This window comes from Pleuronectes platessa, chromosome 16 (assembly GCF_947347685.1).
Source record: "Pleuronectes platessa chromosome 16, fPlePla1.1, whole genome shotgun sequence".
Lineage (NCBI taxonomy): Eukaryota > Metazoa > Chordata > Actinopteri > Pleuronectiformes > Pleuronectidae > Pleuronectes > Pleuronectes platessa.
The window spans coordinates 21,492,698-21,510,249 of record NC_070641.1 but is presented as its reverse complement, the minus strand read 5'-3'; the positions used below and the strand labels follow the sequence as shown (position 1 = coordinate 21,510,249).

Genomic DNA, 17,552 nt, shown 5'->3' with positions numbered 1-17,552 from the left:
AGAGACCAGTTGCGGACATGGGGAGCGAGACGCATTTAGGACAGAGCCAGGAGGGGAGCTACCAGCCGAGACAGAAATGGAACAGGATCCCAGTGGAGCAAGCAATGAGGAGCAGAAGAGGAACAAGCCTCCTGGGCATTGGACGGGAGCAGACTGTGATGTCATGTGTCTTCTAGCATTTCAATTATGTATGGGGACGGAAAGGAGGTCACCAGCAAAGAGAGGGAGAGACGGGGAGAGACATAAATGTTTGTGGAGGAGAATTTACCTTCATGAGTGTGTGATGCCCAGAGCTGAGCCATTTGCAGGCTGCTGGGGTTGGCCGATCTGTATGCGGGGTCAGAGGTCAGGGGGGAGGGGCCTGGATAACCAGACAGGAAGTGACCGGAGCCTGTCGGGAAGGCATCGCCTAGGAACAAGAGAAAGAAATCTGTCAGTCACCATCGAACCACAAGAACCCATCTAATAACAGAAGAAGACGATCGATTGTTACTATACATCACTTTCCCCATTGTGTGTGTGTGTGTGTGTGCACAATCAATAGTAATACACGCTGATGTGCCTATGCCGAGGCAGTCTGTTGTAATCACATTATTACCGAGCCTCCGCGCACTCCATTTCAACAAGAGAGACCACAGACAGACTGCAGTCCGGAGAAGACGACAGTTAATGTGACCACGGACTCGAACCGCAGTCGTCACAACAGCACTGGACTCATCCTGTGGTGTTGAGGCTTCTTCAACTGGGAGGGAGCATTGAGGTGATGGTGGCATTAAGGGCCTAACATCCGCCTGGTTGATCACACACACACTCTTTCAGGTACAAAGTCAGCAGGATGTTTTCAGCAGGATGTTTTCAACAGGATCCACCGCGAGCGACCAACCAGCTTGTTGACACTAACTTTATTATGTTTTAAAAAAAAACACATTACCTCTACAGCAAATATCCGTTCGACAAAAAAAAACAACCCATTTAAAGTGAACAAATAATCTACTCTGCACAAAGGGAGGTTTGTGTGTGTGTGTGTGTGTGTGTGTACAAAACACATGTTGACGTCACACACACCTCACCATTAAAACCAGATCCATCCCTCTCACGCCCACAGAGTGAATTCTCATAAAACATTTCATATCTCAACATGATAACAGCTATCGATTGTTTTTATTACACTTGTTTTTATTGGAACCCCCCCCACGTGTGTGTGTGTATGTATGTGCACTATTGACTACTAGTAAACTTTGAACCTTTGAACCTTTACTGCCTCCTTCAATCACAACCTTCTCTGGAAACGGTTCCACGTTTGGCTGAGGTTCCCCCTCCACCCCGCCCATTACCGAACGCACCGCACAGCCATTACCCTGATAAAACTAACCATGTGTGTAGGGGAAAGGGTGCTGCCTGTACCAGGGCGAGGGGGAAGGGGCTGAGTGGGTGTGTGAGTGATTCTGTATTAGTCCTGTGGGAATCTGAGAGACATGCTGTGCTTGCTGAGTTTTCCCCTGCATCTAAATCAGTACATTAAAACCACAGTCCGTCAGCGCCTGTGCACGCACACACACACAAACACACACACCTTAAATCAATAGCAAATGCTGCTTTCCAATTAATCACAAACAGGCGTGTAGAGCCAGATTTATTCAAGCTTCTTCATGTCTGCATGTATGTGTGTGTGTCTTTCTTTGGTGTGTGTGTACTCAGGGTCTCTGTGTGTGTGTGTTGTGGCTGCACTGCATCATGTTATGATCACTGACATGTGCAACAGTTCCTTGTGTGTTTGCAGCGAATGCCCTTCGAAACACTGCAGGACACACACACACACACACACTGTGATTAATCTTCAGTTAGTCTCAGTACGTTAACTCAGCTGGATAAACACGCCCCCTTGTCCTGTGAAGAGCAGCACAGCGACAGAGTTTCACTTCCACACAGACACCACCTACTGGGCTACAACGTGTTATTCATTATAGCATAGCCTTACTCATACACAGAAGTGATTAGAGCCCATCTGTCTCTCTGCCATCATCCATTATATCCTGTTCATCAACACAATTCAAATCGCTGACGTCCAGAGAAAAGCATACGTCTCCCAAAATTGTGAAATTGAGCAACTGTGACCTAGTTCCTTGCAACGCTGAATAAAAACAACTTCACACTTCGTCTAGCAGCACAGTGGCTGCACCTTATTGATCTCGTCCTCTTTTATACAAGTTAAAATTTAAACGCTGTCAAAGATGTTGGATAAAAAAACGCTGCTGCACACTAACCACTGTGATAAGTGCACCGAGTCTTCGTGTTACCGCCTCGATCAACAAATCATATCCTTCTTCGAGTAGAATCACAGTAAGCGAACCAAATCAGGATTCATCTCACAGATTCAGACGACGTCCACACTAATACGTTTTAATTTGAAAACATTTCATTTTTTTTCGGATGTGCAAAAACTGAGATGTGCAGAAACTGAGATGTTGGGAAATGATGATGTATAAACCACAGCTAGGGCCTTCGCTGATTCGTCAGGCTTGTATCACGTGACCCTTGTGGAGGAGACCAGATCTTATTCAAGCAATCTGTGACCAGTCCAATGTCCAGCACATCGCAGACGCCCGGTGTACGCGAGTGGTGGCGTGATGTGCGTTTTCAGGCGTGTTGGTACAGACGGGGATAAAAAAAAAAAACAGAGTTGAAGCGCTCGTGTGGACCGACATTGTTTTTTTTATAAATACAAAGAACCCTTTTTTAAACCGCCACTTTTCCACCCTTCACTCCATAGCGTGCATGTCGGTCAGGCTTCGTGCCAGCGGTGTTGTTATAACAAATCTTTCCTCACCTAGAATCCATTTCCTAATTGTTACCTGGTGTGTGAGGAACAAAATGTAGACCTAGCCCCCTTGACACACACACAGACAGACACAGACACACACACACACACCACCTGTCAAGGATGTTGAAGTCCTGTAGGATGTCAGCAGTTTCCAGTTCCTTCAGGCCAAACACCAGGGTCTCACACGCACTCTCACACACAGACACACAAAGATGCCCCACTAGAGTGCAGATCAATCTTAGCATCACAGCCGCCTACAGGCCTTTTATTCATGTGCACACACACACACACACCTTCATGCCAGTGTTCAGTGGAAAAAATAAAAACCTAAATTCCCATTCGCCCTTCCTGAACAGTGTGAAGGAGGAAGAGGAGGGAGGAGAAGAACGAGGGAAAACATTTGTGCTCTTCGTTCCAGAAACAACATCCAAATGGTAGCTGAGAGGGAAACGTTTCTTTAAATGTTTTGAAATGACTCTTTCATTACCTCCCTCTCTTTTTTTCACTCTGCCCTTTCCTTCCTTCCTTCCTCTCTCTCTCTCCCTTTACAGCTCCATCCCACTTTCCCACCATGGACACACACACACACACACCAGTTGGCGCTCACTTCACAAGACAGTTACTTTGCCATATTGGGATAAGAGAGTTGCCAAGAAACACGCTCTCTGACTCCCAACACGTTCTAAGCCTCCATTTTCAGATCCTCATAAGAAGCGTATCTCGGAATCAGAGAGGGGGAGGAGGAGGAGGAGGAGGAGGAAGAGGTCTGCTGCAAATGAATTCTGATAGAGACGAAGCTGTAAATACGACAAACACACACACACACGCAAAACAACAATACTGGAACACGTACAAAAACACAGAAGATACGAGAGAGAGAAACTCTTGTATAAATGTCTGACACACACACACACCACACACACACACACACACACACACACTGTGAACCCATCTGTTACCCATCAGTGGTACTCAGAGCTGGGTTAGCTTGAGGGGAATCTCTATTGATCTGTTTTTTATTCCCGGCAAGAAAAACATTCAAACTGAAAAAACTGTGCAGGGCTGTCCGGCTCTGCCACAGCTATAACTGGCACACTGACACTGGTAACCATTAATCCTGACTGTAAAGCAGAGGAAGCGCTCCCCACACAAACACGGGGGTGAAACGTGTGTCTGTCAACAGAGACTGCATCTCTCTCTGTGTGTGTGTGTGTGTGTGTGTTCAGCCGGGCTGCGAGCATGTGGTTTTAAGTGTGTTAATGATTTCAAAATGTCAAAGTCTGGGTTTCCTGTGTTCCCGGCTGTTTAGAGGAAACTATTTTGTTTGTGTGTTTGTGAGCTCAAGCTGAACACAAGCGGTTTCGCAAGTTCACAAATGCCTCGGCTTTTACGACGAGCTGGAGTTTCGACATTGTCAACTTTTAATTTTGCATATCACGGTGCAACATGTTGGTAAAGCCCCTTTTTTCCCCCCACTGGTGAAAACGCCCACTAACATCTGGCTTCTGTCTGGAGTGGGGATGTATATATCTGCATTAATTCCTGGGTAAGTTGACAATAGACACAGGTTTTTAAATCGGCTCCTAACGGCTGTTACAGAAACCAGACACCAAGGTGAACGTGCCAATTTTGGCAAGACAGCTCACCAGGGGTAAAAACCAGGGAGGCAAACTTTCCTACTGGCAATGGGAAAGGAGCCAATTGCCTTTTTTACTCATGTTTATAAAAACATATGTCTACCTGCTAATTTCGGTTTGAAGGAGGTTTCTCAGATGAGGCTCCTGCTTCGCAGTACAGGGCACGGACCAAAGTCATTCAAATCCTTGTGTGTAACTCAAAAAAAATATCAGGTCTGGAAAATCTATGTATCAGACCATACCAGGATATGGAGTCACCTCATGATTGTTTGGTATTTTACTTCTGTACGAGATTGTATCGTATTTGGTAAAAACACCTTAAATGGGAAGTTTAAAAAGCCTGTGTCAAGAACAGAGGGAAATGACCTCTGAGCGAAGGCTGTTAACTTCTGACCGTCATATCTTCTAAGAAAAACAGAACCCAGACATAAGTCAAAATGACAAAAATGGAATCATGCCAATGATAACAACAATTGTTTGCTTCCTCTCTTATACACAGTTATCTGTCTAATGCATCTTGTATGTTTATTTAAAGCCCTTTGAGTTGCCGCCGGGTCTGAAATGTGTTATATAAATAAACCTGCCATGCCAATAAAGATTGTAGAGGGAGAACATATGTTTTTCCATCGCAACTATAAATAAAATGCACATCATAGATGTAATGACGCAAACGCTGCAGAAAAAAATTTGTTTCTACTTTGAATTATTGGAATAAAACTACTTTTGCCAGCAAAACAAATACAGATGCTTAGGTTTCAAAATCAATCAGTCAAAGGTTTTAGAAAAACACTAATTTGTCCAGTTTATATTGAAGTGTCAGCCGTTCACACTGTTTAAAAACGAGACGCGGTAAGAGGGTAAGTGGAAAACTACTCGTCGAAAGAAAAGATAAAACAGCTGAGACGTAACTTCAGGGACAGCGACTGAACCCTGTTATTAAACGGATTCCTGGTGCTGAATTATTTAAGACCAGATCATAAGCTCCAACTTTATCCGTTCTGCTCTCAGTAGTAAAAATAGATTTTCTATTTATTATAGAGACATAAACGTTATCTTGCAAATTGTATTTCTCCACCTCTTCTGATTAAGATATTTGTCTATTCTGAATTTTACACCGTCTCCAATCTACATCTTTCTCTCTCTGCACCATATGCACACACAAGTACACACACACACATACATTTATACACACACAGACACACCTTGCTGCTTTTAGTGAGACTTAGTTGTCAAAGCTGACAATGCTTGTTGCTACAGGTGCAACAGGTCTTCTGCATGTGGGGGTGGAAACTTGAGACGTCTCTGGAAACATCTAGAATGTAAGTCCATCACATACATGTGGAGAAGCACAGTTTAACTGGAAAGCTCCCAGTTCATCCGTCACTGTCCCGGCTCTGTTGTGTGTGCGAGCAGCCAGGAGACCACACACACACACTGTGAACCAAACTATACAAACACTGGTTACTGATTAAATGTAAGGATTAGCCAAATGACTGTTGTGGGTGTTTTCATAACTTCAGTCTGAAACGGTTGGAGATGGCAACATAAACACATGTAACTACATAACAGGAGAAAGAGTGTGAGTGTTGCAGTGCCAGTAAAATCTTAACAATCCCAACAACGTTGTGTTTTAAAGTTTAAAACTGCTGAAACTCAGACTCATGTGTGTTTGAGCCTCGTTGTGTCAGGCTGTGACACTCAAATCTGCTGTGAGGACTGCAGTTGTTATTTTAAAAACACACACGCGTCCCGATACCAGCAAATGTGTAGAGCCCACACACTCATGCAGTGTCACACCATACAGAATGGTATGCACAGTTGCACGGTCACAGGTGCACTGAAACACACACAGACACATATGTACTTAAAGCGGGTGACGAGTACTAGTTAGACCTGTAGCACAGGGTACTGCTGTGTGCTATAATGACAAATATCTATTGTTTCAATATCACGTTCTATTGTTTATTTTTTCTTTAGCACCGTTTTTTTTAATTATTTGGACGATACTGGGTTTTTCCACAACACACGCAGAAGAAGAAATGTTTATGAAAGCAACACACACACACATGTCTGAGAGGGAAGGGGTCATTCCAAACAGGAACAGGACCTGAGAGTCGTGTCTTCTCTCAAACTGAAGTGGTTTGGTTATGACACAAACAAGAAAATCCTACTTTACAAGTTACACAACAGACACAACACACTCCCAACACAACCAACCTGGTTTACCAAAAGTATCGTCTCACCAGAGTTTAAAAAAGAGACGCGGCCAGAAGTAACGTGGTCGAGAAATAAGAGAAAGAACATGAATTGTTATTTGGCTGCATTTTATAATCTGATTTAAGAAATGTGTGATGAACGCTATCAACTGTTCACAGGAAAGAAAAGTGAAGAAATAAGTAAAAACTGATCGATTAAGTGAGACCTTTATTGGGGTTTTAGTGCTGAGAGGAAAAAAAAGCCCAGCAAGGAGAATTAAGTGAGCAAATCATTCGTCCGAGTTAATCTCAGGATGATTTAAAACTAAATGGCAGATGTCAGTTACTGGTCAGAGGTGCAGGTCGCCCGGGCGCCTCCGCTGGCTCAAGCACATAATTAAGAAACAGTCGAATGTGGCTCCTCTCACACGTCAGACCTGCTCCCCGTGTGTCTTCCGTGTCACTGCGCATTCTGAAATTGCGGGTCTCCGGGGAGGAATATTATAAACCTTATGTAACGGGACACGTAGCGAGCGCGACACGCCGCCAAACCGACAGACACAAGGCAGTGTGCGACCTTTGTGTGTCGGAGGGTGTTGTTTGAGTCAAAGGGAAGGTTCTGGCAGAGGGAACGACTTAGCTAATGCTTGAGGTATTTCAACATGCCACAGCACGCTCTTCCACAAACACATCTGTCACTCTTATGTTTGACAGCTGTGTGTGTGTGTGTGTGTGTGTGTGTGTGTGTGTGTGTGTGTATTGTTTGTGTGCGTGTGAGTGACTGTGCGTGTCATTAGTCTGCCTCTGACAGGTTTATTGTAGCAGGGCACTGGAGCCTTGTGCCTTCTCTTAAAGGAGCCTGTTTTCTTTCCTGAAAGATTCAATTAAACTGAGAGACGATGCGTCCGAGCCACATCTCTCTCTCACACACAGACACACACACACACAGACACACGTATGAGTCTGTGTGTTGAAAACATATAAAACACACACTAACCACATTAATGTTAACGTAAACAGACACATTAACCAAGTAGAGTGGAAGACAAATGGGCATCGGGCAAGACAACCCTGGCCTGCCACGCACACTGCAGGAATTATACTTACACCCCTGTACCCGTGTTGTGTGTGTTTGTGTGTGTGTACATTTGAAGGGCCACCACATTCATCTAGCCGTGTTTGAATGTGTTGTGGTCAGGATAAATCTCCTCCTTTCTCTCTGCAGAGACTCCCAGGGGGAAACCCCAGCTCTAGCTGCACTAAGCACAATCACATGCTTCTATTCCCATACACAAGAGCTCAATCCTCTCATCTACACCGATACTCTCACACACACACACACACACGCACACACATCTCAGCTCTTATCCTTTGAAAACAAAACCCTGCTTTCCACCTCAGGGACTGTGCCCATTTATTTCTCCTTTTCCATTTGTCTTGAGCGAGTTTCATCTCTATCTGCTGATTCCTCTTCTCTGCCCTCCCCACGACCCCTACTTTTGACTCACCCGTCTCACTCCCATCTTCTGCTGCTGAGGGCTGACGCTGCGTGTGCATGCTTGTGTGCACATGTTGGTGTGTAGGAGACAAAAGAGCAGTAAAGTTGCTGGTTCAGGTGCGTTTATCCCTTAAGCCACACAGATGAGGGGCGTCATCTTTTGCCTCATTAAGCATTTGTTCCAAACTGCAGTCCCAAACTTGTGTGGTCATTATATACATTTAAATCGATAATCTTCAACAATGCCCTAATGGATATAACACAACTGGGATTCGACCTGCAGCCATTCTGTGCACTCTCCCACTTGAATATCTGCTCTGAGCACCCAGAAAAAGCTGAAGAGAATGTATGTGTTTTTACTTTTCCTGCAGCAATGTAACTGTTTTTGTTTAAAGAGATAAGAACTTAGTTAATTTTCCAAAATCCATTTAAAGAGATGCTGCACACAGTTTGATCATCAAGAGATAACTAAGTAACACAATGCAATAGAGTATTTGGCAGCAAAAATGCCATATAGAGGAAAACTCCTTGCTCATCCTTAGATTCCTGATACAGTTAAAAAAAAAAAAAAGTACAGCCACATCAGCCTTTGACAGAAAAAGAACAGTTTAGAAAATAAAACAGCATCTGTGGCCTTGTCTCCTCGGAGCAGTCGCGTTTCAGTCGGTTCTTCCTCCGCTGCTCTTGGATGCGAGAGGGAGGGACGAGGACAGATGGCCTCAATCTGGTGATGAGGCACCGGCAGACCTCCAGTAGACAGAGGACCATTCATAGCCATTTAACATCCTTAAAGCGGGACTCAGACCTTATTGTGTGTTAATATATAAACCTATGCTAAAAAAAAAGGGTAATAAAATGATGTCTTTACACAGGATCCCCTTTAGGCCCAAGCAGCACAAACTTCCACAATCTATTTGCAGCTTCACAATGCATTTAAAACTAATGTTAATTTTTCTCTCACACACACACACACACACACATCTTCAGACTTTACTTCATTAAATCAGGTGGAGATCCTATTAAAAGTGAACTAAAAAAGAAATTAAGGGAGACCCCTGGGAAATAGGTGTGTGCTGGCAGCCATTAACGGTGAACCCTGTTATCAAGAGCTCAGCCAAACACAACTGTGCAGTAGATGTGGAGATCTTCTCCAACACATGTAAACAACAGCAGCAGCGGCAGCAGGGCGGTCTCAGCTCCTCTGATTGCACACCGGCTCCTTGAGCGCTGGAATCATGCTGCTCGCTGCAATTAAATGGGAACATTATCAACATTTGCGGTTGCTGAGTAATTATCACGTAACAGGCCTGTGTGGTGTTATTACAAGCATGGGACCGAGATCCCAGCCGGGTTTGATGAATGTGATGTGTGGGGATTTGATTTTGAGGAGCGCCATAAAGCCAAATGACCTGTGTCGTAGAGGGGTGTGTTTCAGTGGGTGGAGGCAGCGAGTGTGCGTAGGGGAGATGAGAGTCGGGGGGAGAGAGGGTCAGTGTGTGGGCAGGAGAAAATGCAGCCCGTTTTAAAAGGAGTGTTTAAACGGCCAATCTGGGCCGGAATGGTGGCCGAGGTCAATTCCACTTCACAACTGCCCCCCCCCCTGCACCACATAGACTTGTCACACACATGCATGTCTGCGCACACACACACACACACACACCACAAGCAGTTTGCAGCTCGTTTCAGAGCCACAGGAGGGAGAGGGGAAGAACATCGTCCCAGCGAATCAGCTCCTGCTGCAGAGACGGTTTTACCAGCAAATGGTGTTTGCCGGGTGAAACCCAAACCTCTCATCATTTCACCTAAAAAACCTCTCCACGTTATTCTGGAGGCAACAAAATCAGCTTTGCCCTCGCACATCTCTTTCCCAGAACATCCGTCAGTCATCCTTACCCTCCCTGCTGCGAGCCGATTTTCATCTCTGACAGCTTTTCATGTGTTTGTGCGAGTGGAGTGTGTGTCTGTGTGTAGGCTCTGCCAGTGTGTCAAATTAACGCTTCATCACAGCCCTGCCCCGCATGCACCACCTCACTTTACTAGATCTTCTGTACCCCACACCCAGAGAGACAAGCACGGCATTGAACCCACGCTCGACGGCAAGGACTTGGGGAACACAGACTCAGCTCCGTATGATCATCTTCGGGGGGTTTACCTCTGAAAAGAAACTGTAATTTGATCTGCGCCTGCAGCTTCACGGAGATGTAAGTAACTCGATGATGGTGTGTGTCAGACTTTCCATTTTCCAAAAGAGGCGGTCGAACAAACAGCATATTTGAACCCTGACCAGCTCTGACTTCCCCCTTTGACGGACCGCAAAACTGTATGCAAACATTCACGGTTATCTTTTTTAGCACGGTGTTATTTTAAGACTGCCTTTACTAATAGGAGGAACAGAGCTCAGTGTGCAGGCAGTAAAGGGAAAGAGAAATCACCAGCAGCTCTGCGGGGAATAACATTAACTGACTGAAGCCAGGTCACACACACACACAGACACACACACAGACACACACACAGGTAGAGGGATGTAAACAAACACATGGGGGTTTTCCCTCTGCCTTTTTTATGTCACACATTTTCTTTAATGGCCAAACACATCCAGATCCTCCACCTTGCATCTAACGTGCTACTACACACACACAATCCCACACAAACAGTGGAGTGATGTAAACAAACACATAGGTTTGCGTAAGGGAGCAAGTGTGTGTTTTATGCCACACCTTTTATTTAATGGCCAAACATATCAAAGTCCTCCTCCTTGCACCTGATCTGCTCATTTTAAAAACACACAAACCAGTTTCCCCACACTGGCCCTGGATCCACCCGGAGCAGCAGTGACTGTCCAACACAATTTACACAAACGCAGGGGAGCATCGACCAAATGTTCCCGAGGAGCAGCTTCATCACTTCAGATACTAGAACCGGAGCCACAGCCATTCCTCACTCGTACGAACACTCCGGCAAATTACCCCAGCAGGGGAAGAAGTGGTCCGTCATCAAGGTCACAACATCACCACCCCCCACTCTCCCAAACACGGGCACACACACACAACCTGCAGCGGGGGTGTGATGCTCCACATGCAATCCAAAACCACTGCACCCTGACCTTCCGCAACAACATCCACACAGCCCGGTGGTGTGTCCGACAACCAGGCGGCGCGTGTGTGGTTGGAAACCCGCCTGGTGCCCCCTCATCGAGGATCTGTACCCCGGTCTTTACACACTCTCACATGGGGAACTTGTCCCCGCTCCTCGGCGGCCACACACCGGGGGGCTCGGTTCCCACTGCACCGACACGATGACCGCACACTGTGCCGCGAACCGTGCGCATTTTTTGGCGCAGCGTTATTCCAAGTTAATCATTGATAAACGGCGGGTTGTGCTCCGGTGGCACCGGCGGTAAAGCGACCTGGTGTCAGGTGTTGTACTCACTGTGGTGTGGATGGAGGTTAATGGCCGATGGCATGAATTTTCCAGAGTGGAGAGGCGGCGGATGACTCGCGCCCAAGTGACCGGGCGAGGGAGGGATCCTCCCGGCGGCGGCGGCTGCTCCGAGTCGGTGAGACTCCATTGCGAGCCCCGCCAACAACGGAGGTGGTACGTGGACGGATCGGGGAGGTCCGAAATCTCTGCCATCCATTATCCACACAGGGGAAAGTTATAAAAAGAAATTGTCCCCGTATTCCAAAAAAAAGACAGCGTCGGCTATAATAATGTCTTTAGTTCCCCAGGCGACCCGGGCTCCCTCTCAGCCATCCTGCTGACCTGGAAAACACAAGAGCAAAGCGGCGTGATTCTCAGGAAACTGTTCCGAACACTTGGAGGATTTCTCGGGTTTCAGGCGAACAGGCGGCCGCGAACGCGCAATGACGCAGTTTGGAAAACCACTTCAAAAACTAAACCCCGAGTCGAATCTGCTCGATAGGAGGGAACAGACGAGGTCCTGCTAATGCTTCCGAACGGCGGGTCTCGATCCAGGTTTTAACTTATATCCACGATGTTGTGGTTTGTGTGTGTGTGTTTCAGCGGAGTCGAACCGCTCCTCCTCCCCCGGCTGCAGAGCGAGCAAGGCGGCCGCTCCGGGGCTCCGCTTCCCGGGGAAACACGCAGGAGAGCGGCGGCAAGCTGGCTGCTCTGCCCCGGCCGTGAAAACACCGAGCGACCCCGCAACGGAAAACGCGTTTAACGGGGAAAATTTAACAATCTATTCTCCCTTTTTTTTTATGTCTGACCATCAAGATTGTTTTTAGTCTAAACCGTAAACCAGCAATGGAGGCGATGGGCCGGGCTGTAAACCAATACACCATAAATACTGGAGGCGCATCGCATATAAATTTCAAACGGGTTAAAAATAAATAAGGTCGCATAAACCTGCATCGTTAATCAGCGGGGCTCGCGGTGTTCTGTTGCCCGCAGAGGCGAATATAGTCCGGGTTAGTTCGCCAGTGGACATGGGTGCTGCCCGGGGAGAGGAACCAGAAACCAGCCCCGAGAACACTCGAGTTTAAAAACAAGAAAAGCCTCGTTTTTAAATCGAGATATCGACAAAGATGTGAGCTGATATTAAATTAAACACATTTTACCGCATTAATCGACGGATTGTTCAGTTTGTAGAAACTGTTAAATTGTTGATTTTACTCGTTTTCCGATTAAAAATAAGTAAAAATCCTGGGAGACGAGAAACATTCAAAAAACACAAAAATCTTTTCTAACTTTTAGTTTGAAAAACATCGAGACTTTATCCAAAGAGGTTTTAGATTCGATGTCTTTTGGGAGATTTCGATAGTTTGTGATTTTTCCGCATTTGCACGGAAAATAAACACAAGCGAGTAAAATCAATTAAAGTTAAAAATCAAGAAAAAAGGCGAGTTAACCTCCAACAAGAGGCTGGAAGCGAACACACAACAGCGGTGACTCGTGATATCCAGGCGGGCGGGAGGTGGAGGAAGGCTCGGTCAGAAGAACCACAATAAACGCTTCTTTCCTTTTTCCTCCATTATAAAAAAAACACAACGGACGTTCGTATCGCCTGTGGCCGCGGTGGAGGACTCTCCGGAGGGGCAGTGATCCAGGCGGCCGGTCGGCGGAGCTCCATGCGGCGGTGCTGCTGCTGGAGGCGGAGGAAGAAGCCCCGCGTCTCCGCCACGTTTCAAACTTTTTCACGGTTCCTCTAACGACGCTGCGAAAAAACTTTCGCGGAGGAAACGTCTCGGAAGTGTGCGTGTTTCTCTTCAAACAAATACCAACACAAAAAAACTACAAAGCGAACCTTCCGCGCCCTTTTCACGCACATTCACAACCTGGATTCTGTGTGAAAAACAACAAGTTAGCGTGAAGAAGTGACAACAACGAGACAACAAACCCGCAGAAGTGTTTCTTACTTGAATGGAGAAACAAAACCAAAAAGGGGGGGAAGGAGCTTTTTTTTTTAAAAACACGCAAACGCTTGTTTAAAATGGGCGCAGGTTGCGTGGAGCTGCGGAGCGACCCATCACAGGCTGGTCCGGAGGTAAAGTGGGGGAGAAGTTGTGAGTGTGGGGGGGGGGGCGGGGGAGAGAAAAGCTCGCGACGCGTCCGTGAAAACTCAGCTATGAAGCCCAGCATTGTTTCTCACGCCCCGCCCCCTCTCTACACCCCCCACCCCACACACACACAGACACACACACACACACACAACTCCACCACTACCGCCCAGCCCTGTGAGAGTCGCAGCGCCGCCCTCTGATTGGCCGCCCGCAGTGTCCATCAAGGGTCCCTAGTGGTTAGAGAAAAAACAACACTGGCCCCTCGCCAGAAGTATAAAACCAATTATGGAGCAAGAAGGTTGATCCGTTTCAAGGTCCCCTCGCTTCTCCCCTGCAGGACGGAGCGACCACAACGAGCCCGGGGGCCCCTACACCCCCTCCGACCCCCACCCAGCACCGTAATGATTAGCACAGACGCTCAGTAATTGGGGAGAGCACAAAGTGTGGGCGAGTTGTGACCCCGCAGGAATGTTGCACTTGTTTTTTTTGGTTGTTGTGGAGTTTAGAGCTTTCGGACGTGCACTGAACTCCGTAGAATCACCTGACATTGTCCCCGTGGGGGGGGGGGGGGGGTCTGTGGGAGAGGCTCCGGACTTTCAGCTGCATAATGTCCGAATGAGCTCAGCTGCAAATTGAGAGGGTTCACCAGGAGTGAGTGGGTGAGGTATAATAACTTTATTTGTATTATAAGCACTTCTCTAAACAAGGATACAAAGTGTTACACAAAGTCCAAGGCAAAAAAAATGAGTGAATAAAATATAAGGTATTCAAATTCAGTTCCATTCTAAGAGCTGAAACATAACATAACAAGGTCAAGACCTGAACAGTTTCCACAATGAGCAGCACTTTGATGACTGTGGAGAGAAACAACTCATCAACTGGAAGAAGGCTCTGGAACCAGTGTGGGCGACCGTCTGCCTCAACAGGTGAAGGGAGGGAAAAGGGGAAGAGAGGAGAGGTGGGAGGCAGAAAGAGGGATGTTGATGAGGCTTATTCCGCGTTGCATCACACCTCGATGTTCAGAATAGTTTGGGTGACGTCACACCCAAATTACCTGAGTTGATATTGTCCCAGTTACAAAGGAGCAGTGTTAACGTTAGCCAGCTAGCACTTGTTAGCAAAACCAGTTCATAATAACACATCATGCTTTAGGCGTAGGTCGGTAATTCCGAGCTCTGAGACGTAATGGAACTATAATGTGCAACAGACCAAAGCTGAAGGACAAAAAAACAAGACACTTATCTGAGGATGACATCAACAAATCTGACAAAACAATACATGATCTCCACAGCAGAGATAACACGTGATGTTCTGCCTCCTGTCTGCTACGCCTCACCGGACTGTCCCGGGGATTTCTGAGTTGATATGAGTGTGTTTTTCATATGTGAAACTCTGGAGAAAGTCTTATATATGTATATAGTTATATTTCTATTCTGTACTTGGGTTTTAATATTGAATTTCTTCTATCAATAACGGATCGTGGTATCGTATGAGTCTATTTATTATAGACAGTATGAAGAGACCTGCTCTTTATTCTATAAAATACAGTGAGGCCTAACCCTCGATGTTAAAGTGGACCCCCAGGAATTACCCAGGACCGTGTCTCATATACCAGGCATGAACGTTACTGCGACTTGTCATTGTGGTCACCTTCAGTTTTGATTCGCCCACACTTTCTAACCGAGGAGTAGCAGCCGGGCCTTCTCTGTGCACGATGCCCCCGAGCAGTCGCTGTAGGAGCAGAAACACTGGATGTGTCCCCGTGCACAATGTGGCCGAGGCCGGGCGAGGGCAACACGTGGATTTGCATCAGAAGAGGAGGGAAAGTGGGGTTTTCAGTTAGAGCCATTCTGTTGAGATGCAGGAGGAGGGTGGGGGGGGGTCAGACCTGGGGCTCTGACCCCCATAACATGACCCCCCCCAGCTCCTCCTCCTGCCCCTGCACCTTTATCACCAGGATCCACGCGTTTCTTTTGATCTGACCCGCCCTCTGTTACATAGTTGCAAAAAATGTTGATTAAAAAAATCCGAGGCGGTTTCAAGCTGCCCACCCCCCACCACTCCTCCACCCCTCCACTCCTCCAACCCCTCCTCCTGACGAGGGGACCGGTTTCAAGGCGGCCCTCCGGCTCCAGTAGGGGGAGAGACTGCGCTGGAGCTCAAACCACCGAGGGAGAGCGGAGCGAGCAGGGCGACGATCCTCCGAGCTGCAGCCGCCTACGGGTGCATGAGTTCGGCGGCAGCGGAGAGGAAGCCCCGCTGCAGTATGGTGGTGGTTCCGGGTGAAGCGGCGACACGTCGTGTATTTGATTTTTTTACACCACCGAGCTGGAACAGAAGAGGCCGCTCGGCTACAGCCCTCACCCCGCTGACCCGCCTGCTCGCGGCGGCTGTCACCTCTGAAGGGACCCGGGAAGGGAATTACCAGGCGGAGATCAGAGCGGTGTCCCCGGCCTTTGTTCTGCAAATCGCTCCGGCTGGGAATTCAGACAATGGGTTCAGATTAAGGCCCCATTGTTGCTCCCTCCTCACCCGGGGAGCAGGAGGCAGGTTTCAGCTTCAGGTTGTTGTTGTTCCATGTCAAATGCAGCGGTGCTGGTGGGGGGTTATCTCCACTCAGAGGTGGGTGTGCGGCGGCTCAATGGGTCCTGCAGCGTCCCGGTGCTTTTCATACAATTTGATGAAACAGCCTGATAACAAGGAGAACAATATATAATTTATTTTTTAGATAAATGCATTAATTTAATTAAATACATGTAAATGTAATGTCCACTGACTTATATCCCTCATCCTTTACTTTATAGTATTATTTGCAATTTTTCTATGCATTTATTATCTGTGCTAAATAAAATATAATCTGATTTATGTCAAAATGCATCAGTTCTGAATTACTGTTGATAAAAATGAATCTTTGTGCATTTCTGTGAATCATCCATCAGCCAATGGAGACTAATTCAAAATCTCGTATTCCACTGTGGACATAAAACAGCCCACAGTTTATTAGTGGAACGATGTGTGCTTTATGTGCAGGGCTCTCACCGCCATCATGTAACTGTAATAACAGATCTGCCTACTATCTGTTTTTATTTCTAGGTTAGAGCTTCTTGCTGTGACGCAGGAACAGATGGGACCAGTTGGTAGATTATGTTTTTTTATAGCCTATACACACCAACTGTGTCTCTGAGGACGGTCCAATCTAAAGCATCCAAGCTCCATGTGGAGCCGCAGTGGAAAAGTACTGAAAACCACCATTTGTGAGCCAAAAATACGCAACTTAAAACCACCACCAGTTAGTCACTCCACCACTTCATCCAACTAAAGAGTGCACAATGAGATCATGTTGAGGCTGCAGTTTCCCCCCGTCTTGTTTTCCTTCTTCGTCCAAACACCATATCTCACATCAACCACCCGTTTGCATGGCTGCCCAAATATTTGTGCTGCTCCTTCTGTCCTGTACATCAGCTGAAGGATCAGGTAAATGATTTGATTTGGAGGCCAGACTATCTGATTTGCCCCGGGCAGGCATGTGGCCGCATTAACCCACAGGGGACACAGCTCAGAGACAGCATTGATTAATTCAGTTGGAGGGGGAGTTTCCACTCCTCTGGTAAAGAAATACATAAATAAATAAATACAGGATGATGTGGTCCTGCATAAGCACCCACTCCTTCACCAGCAGCATTTCCCTGAGCACATCTCACCTTGCACTGGTGGAGTTATTAAAGCATGAATGCATGGCCGTGTTCCCAATAACACCTTCTTTCTACAATACTCCATAAATGACAAACTGTAATAAATAACAAGGGTCCAGATATTTTATGTGGCCCCTCTCTAACGGCTCCCTCCCACACACACAGCGCCTGCATGGCCACGGGGCTG

The 17,552-nt window shown here is 46.9% G+C and overlaps 1 protein-coding gene across 1 annotated transcript in view; it reads right to left on the bottom strand.

The window, feature by feature from the left end:
• tnrc18 (trinucleotide repeat containing 18) overlaps window positions 1-13,682 on the bottom strand; it is a 44,592-nt gene extending 30,910 nt beyond the window's left edge. The window contains exons 1-3 of the mRNA XM_053442643.1: window positions 13,530-13,682; window positions 11,581-11,913; window positions 269-409 (exon numbers count right to left, since the gene is read on the bottom strand). Coding sequence (XP_053298618.1) covers window positions 269-409; window positions 11,581-11,788 — 349 coding nt within the window. The 5' untranslated portion in view covers window positions 11,789-11,913; window positions 13,530-13,682. The remainder of the gene's footprint in view (window positions 1-268; window positions 410-11,580; window positions 11,914-13,529) is intronic.
• Window positions 13,683-17,552: the final 3,870 nt, after the last annotated feature.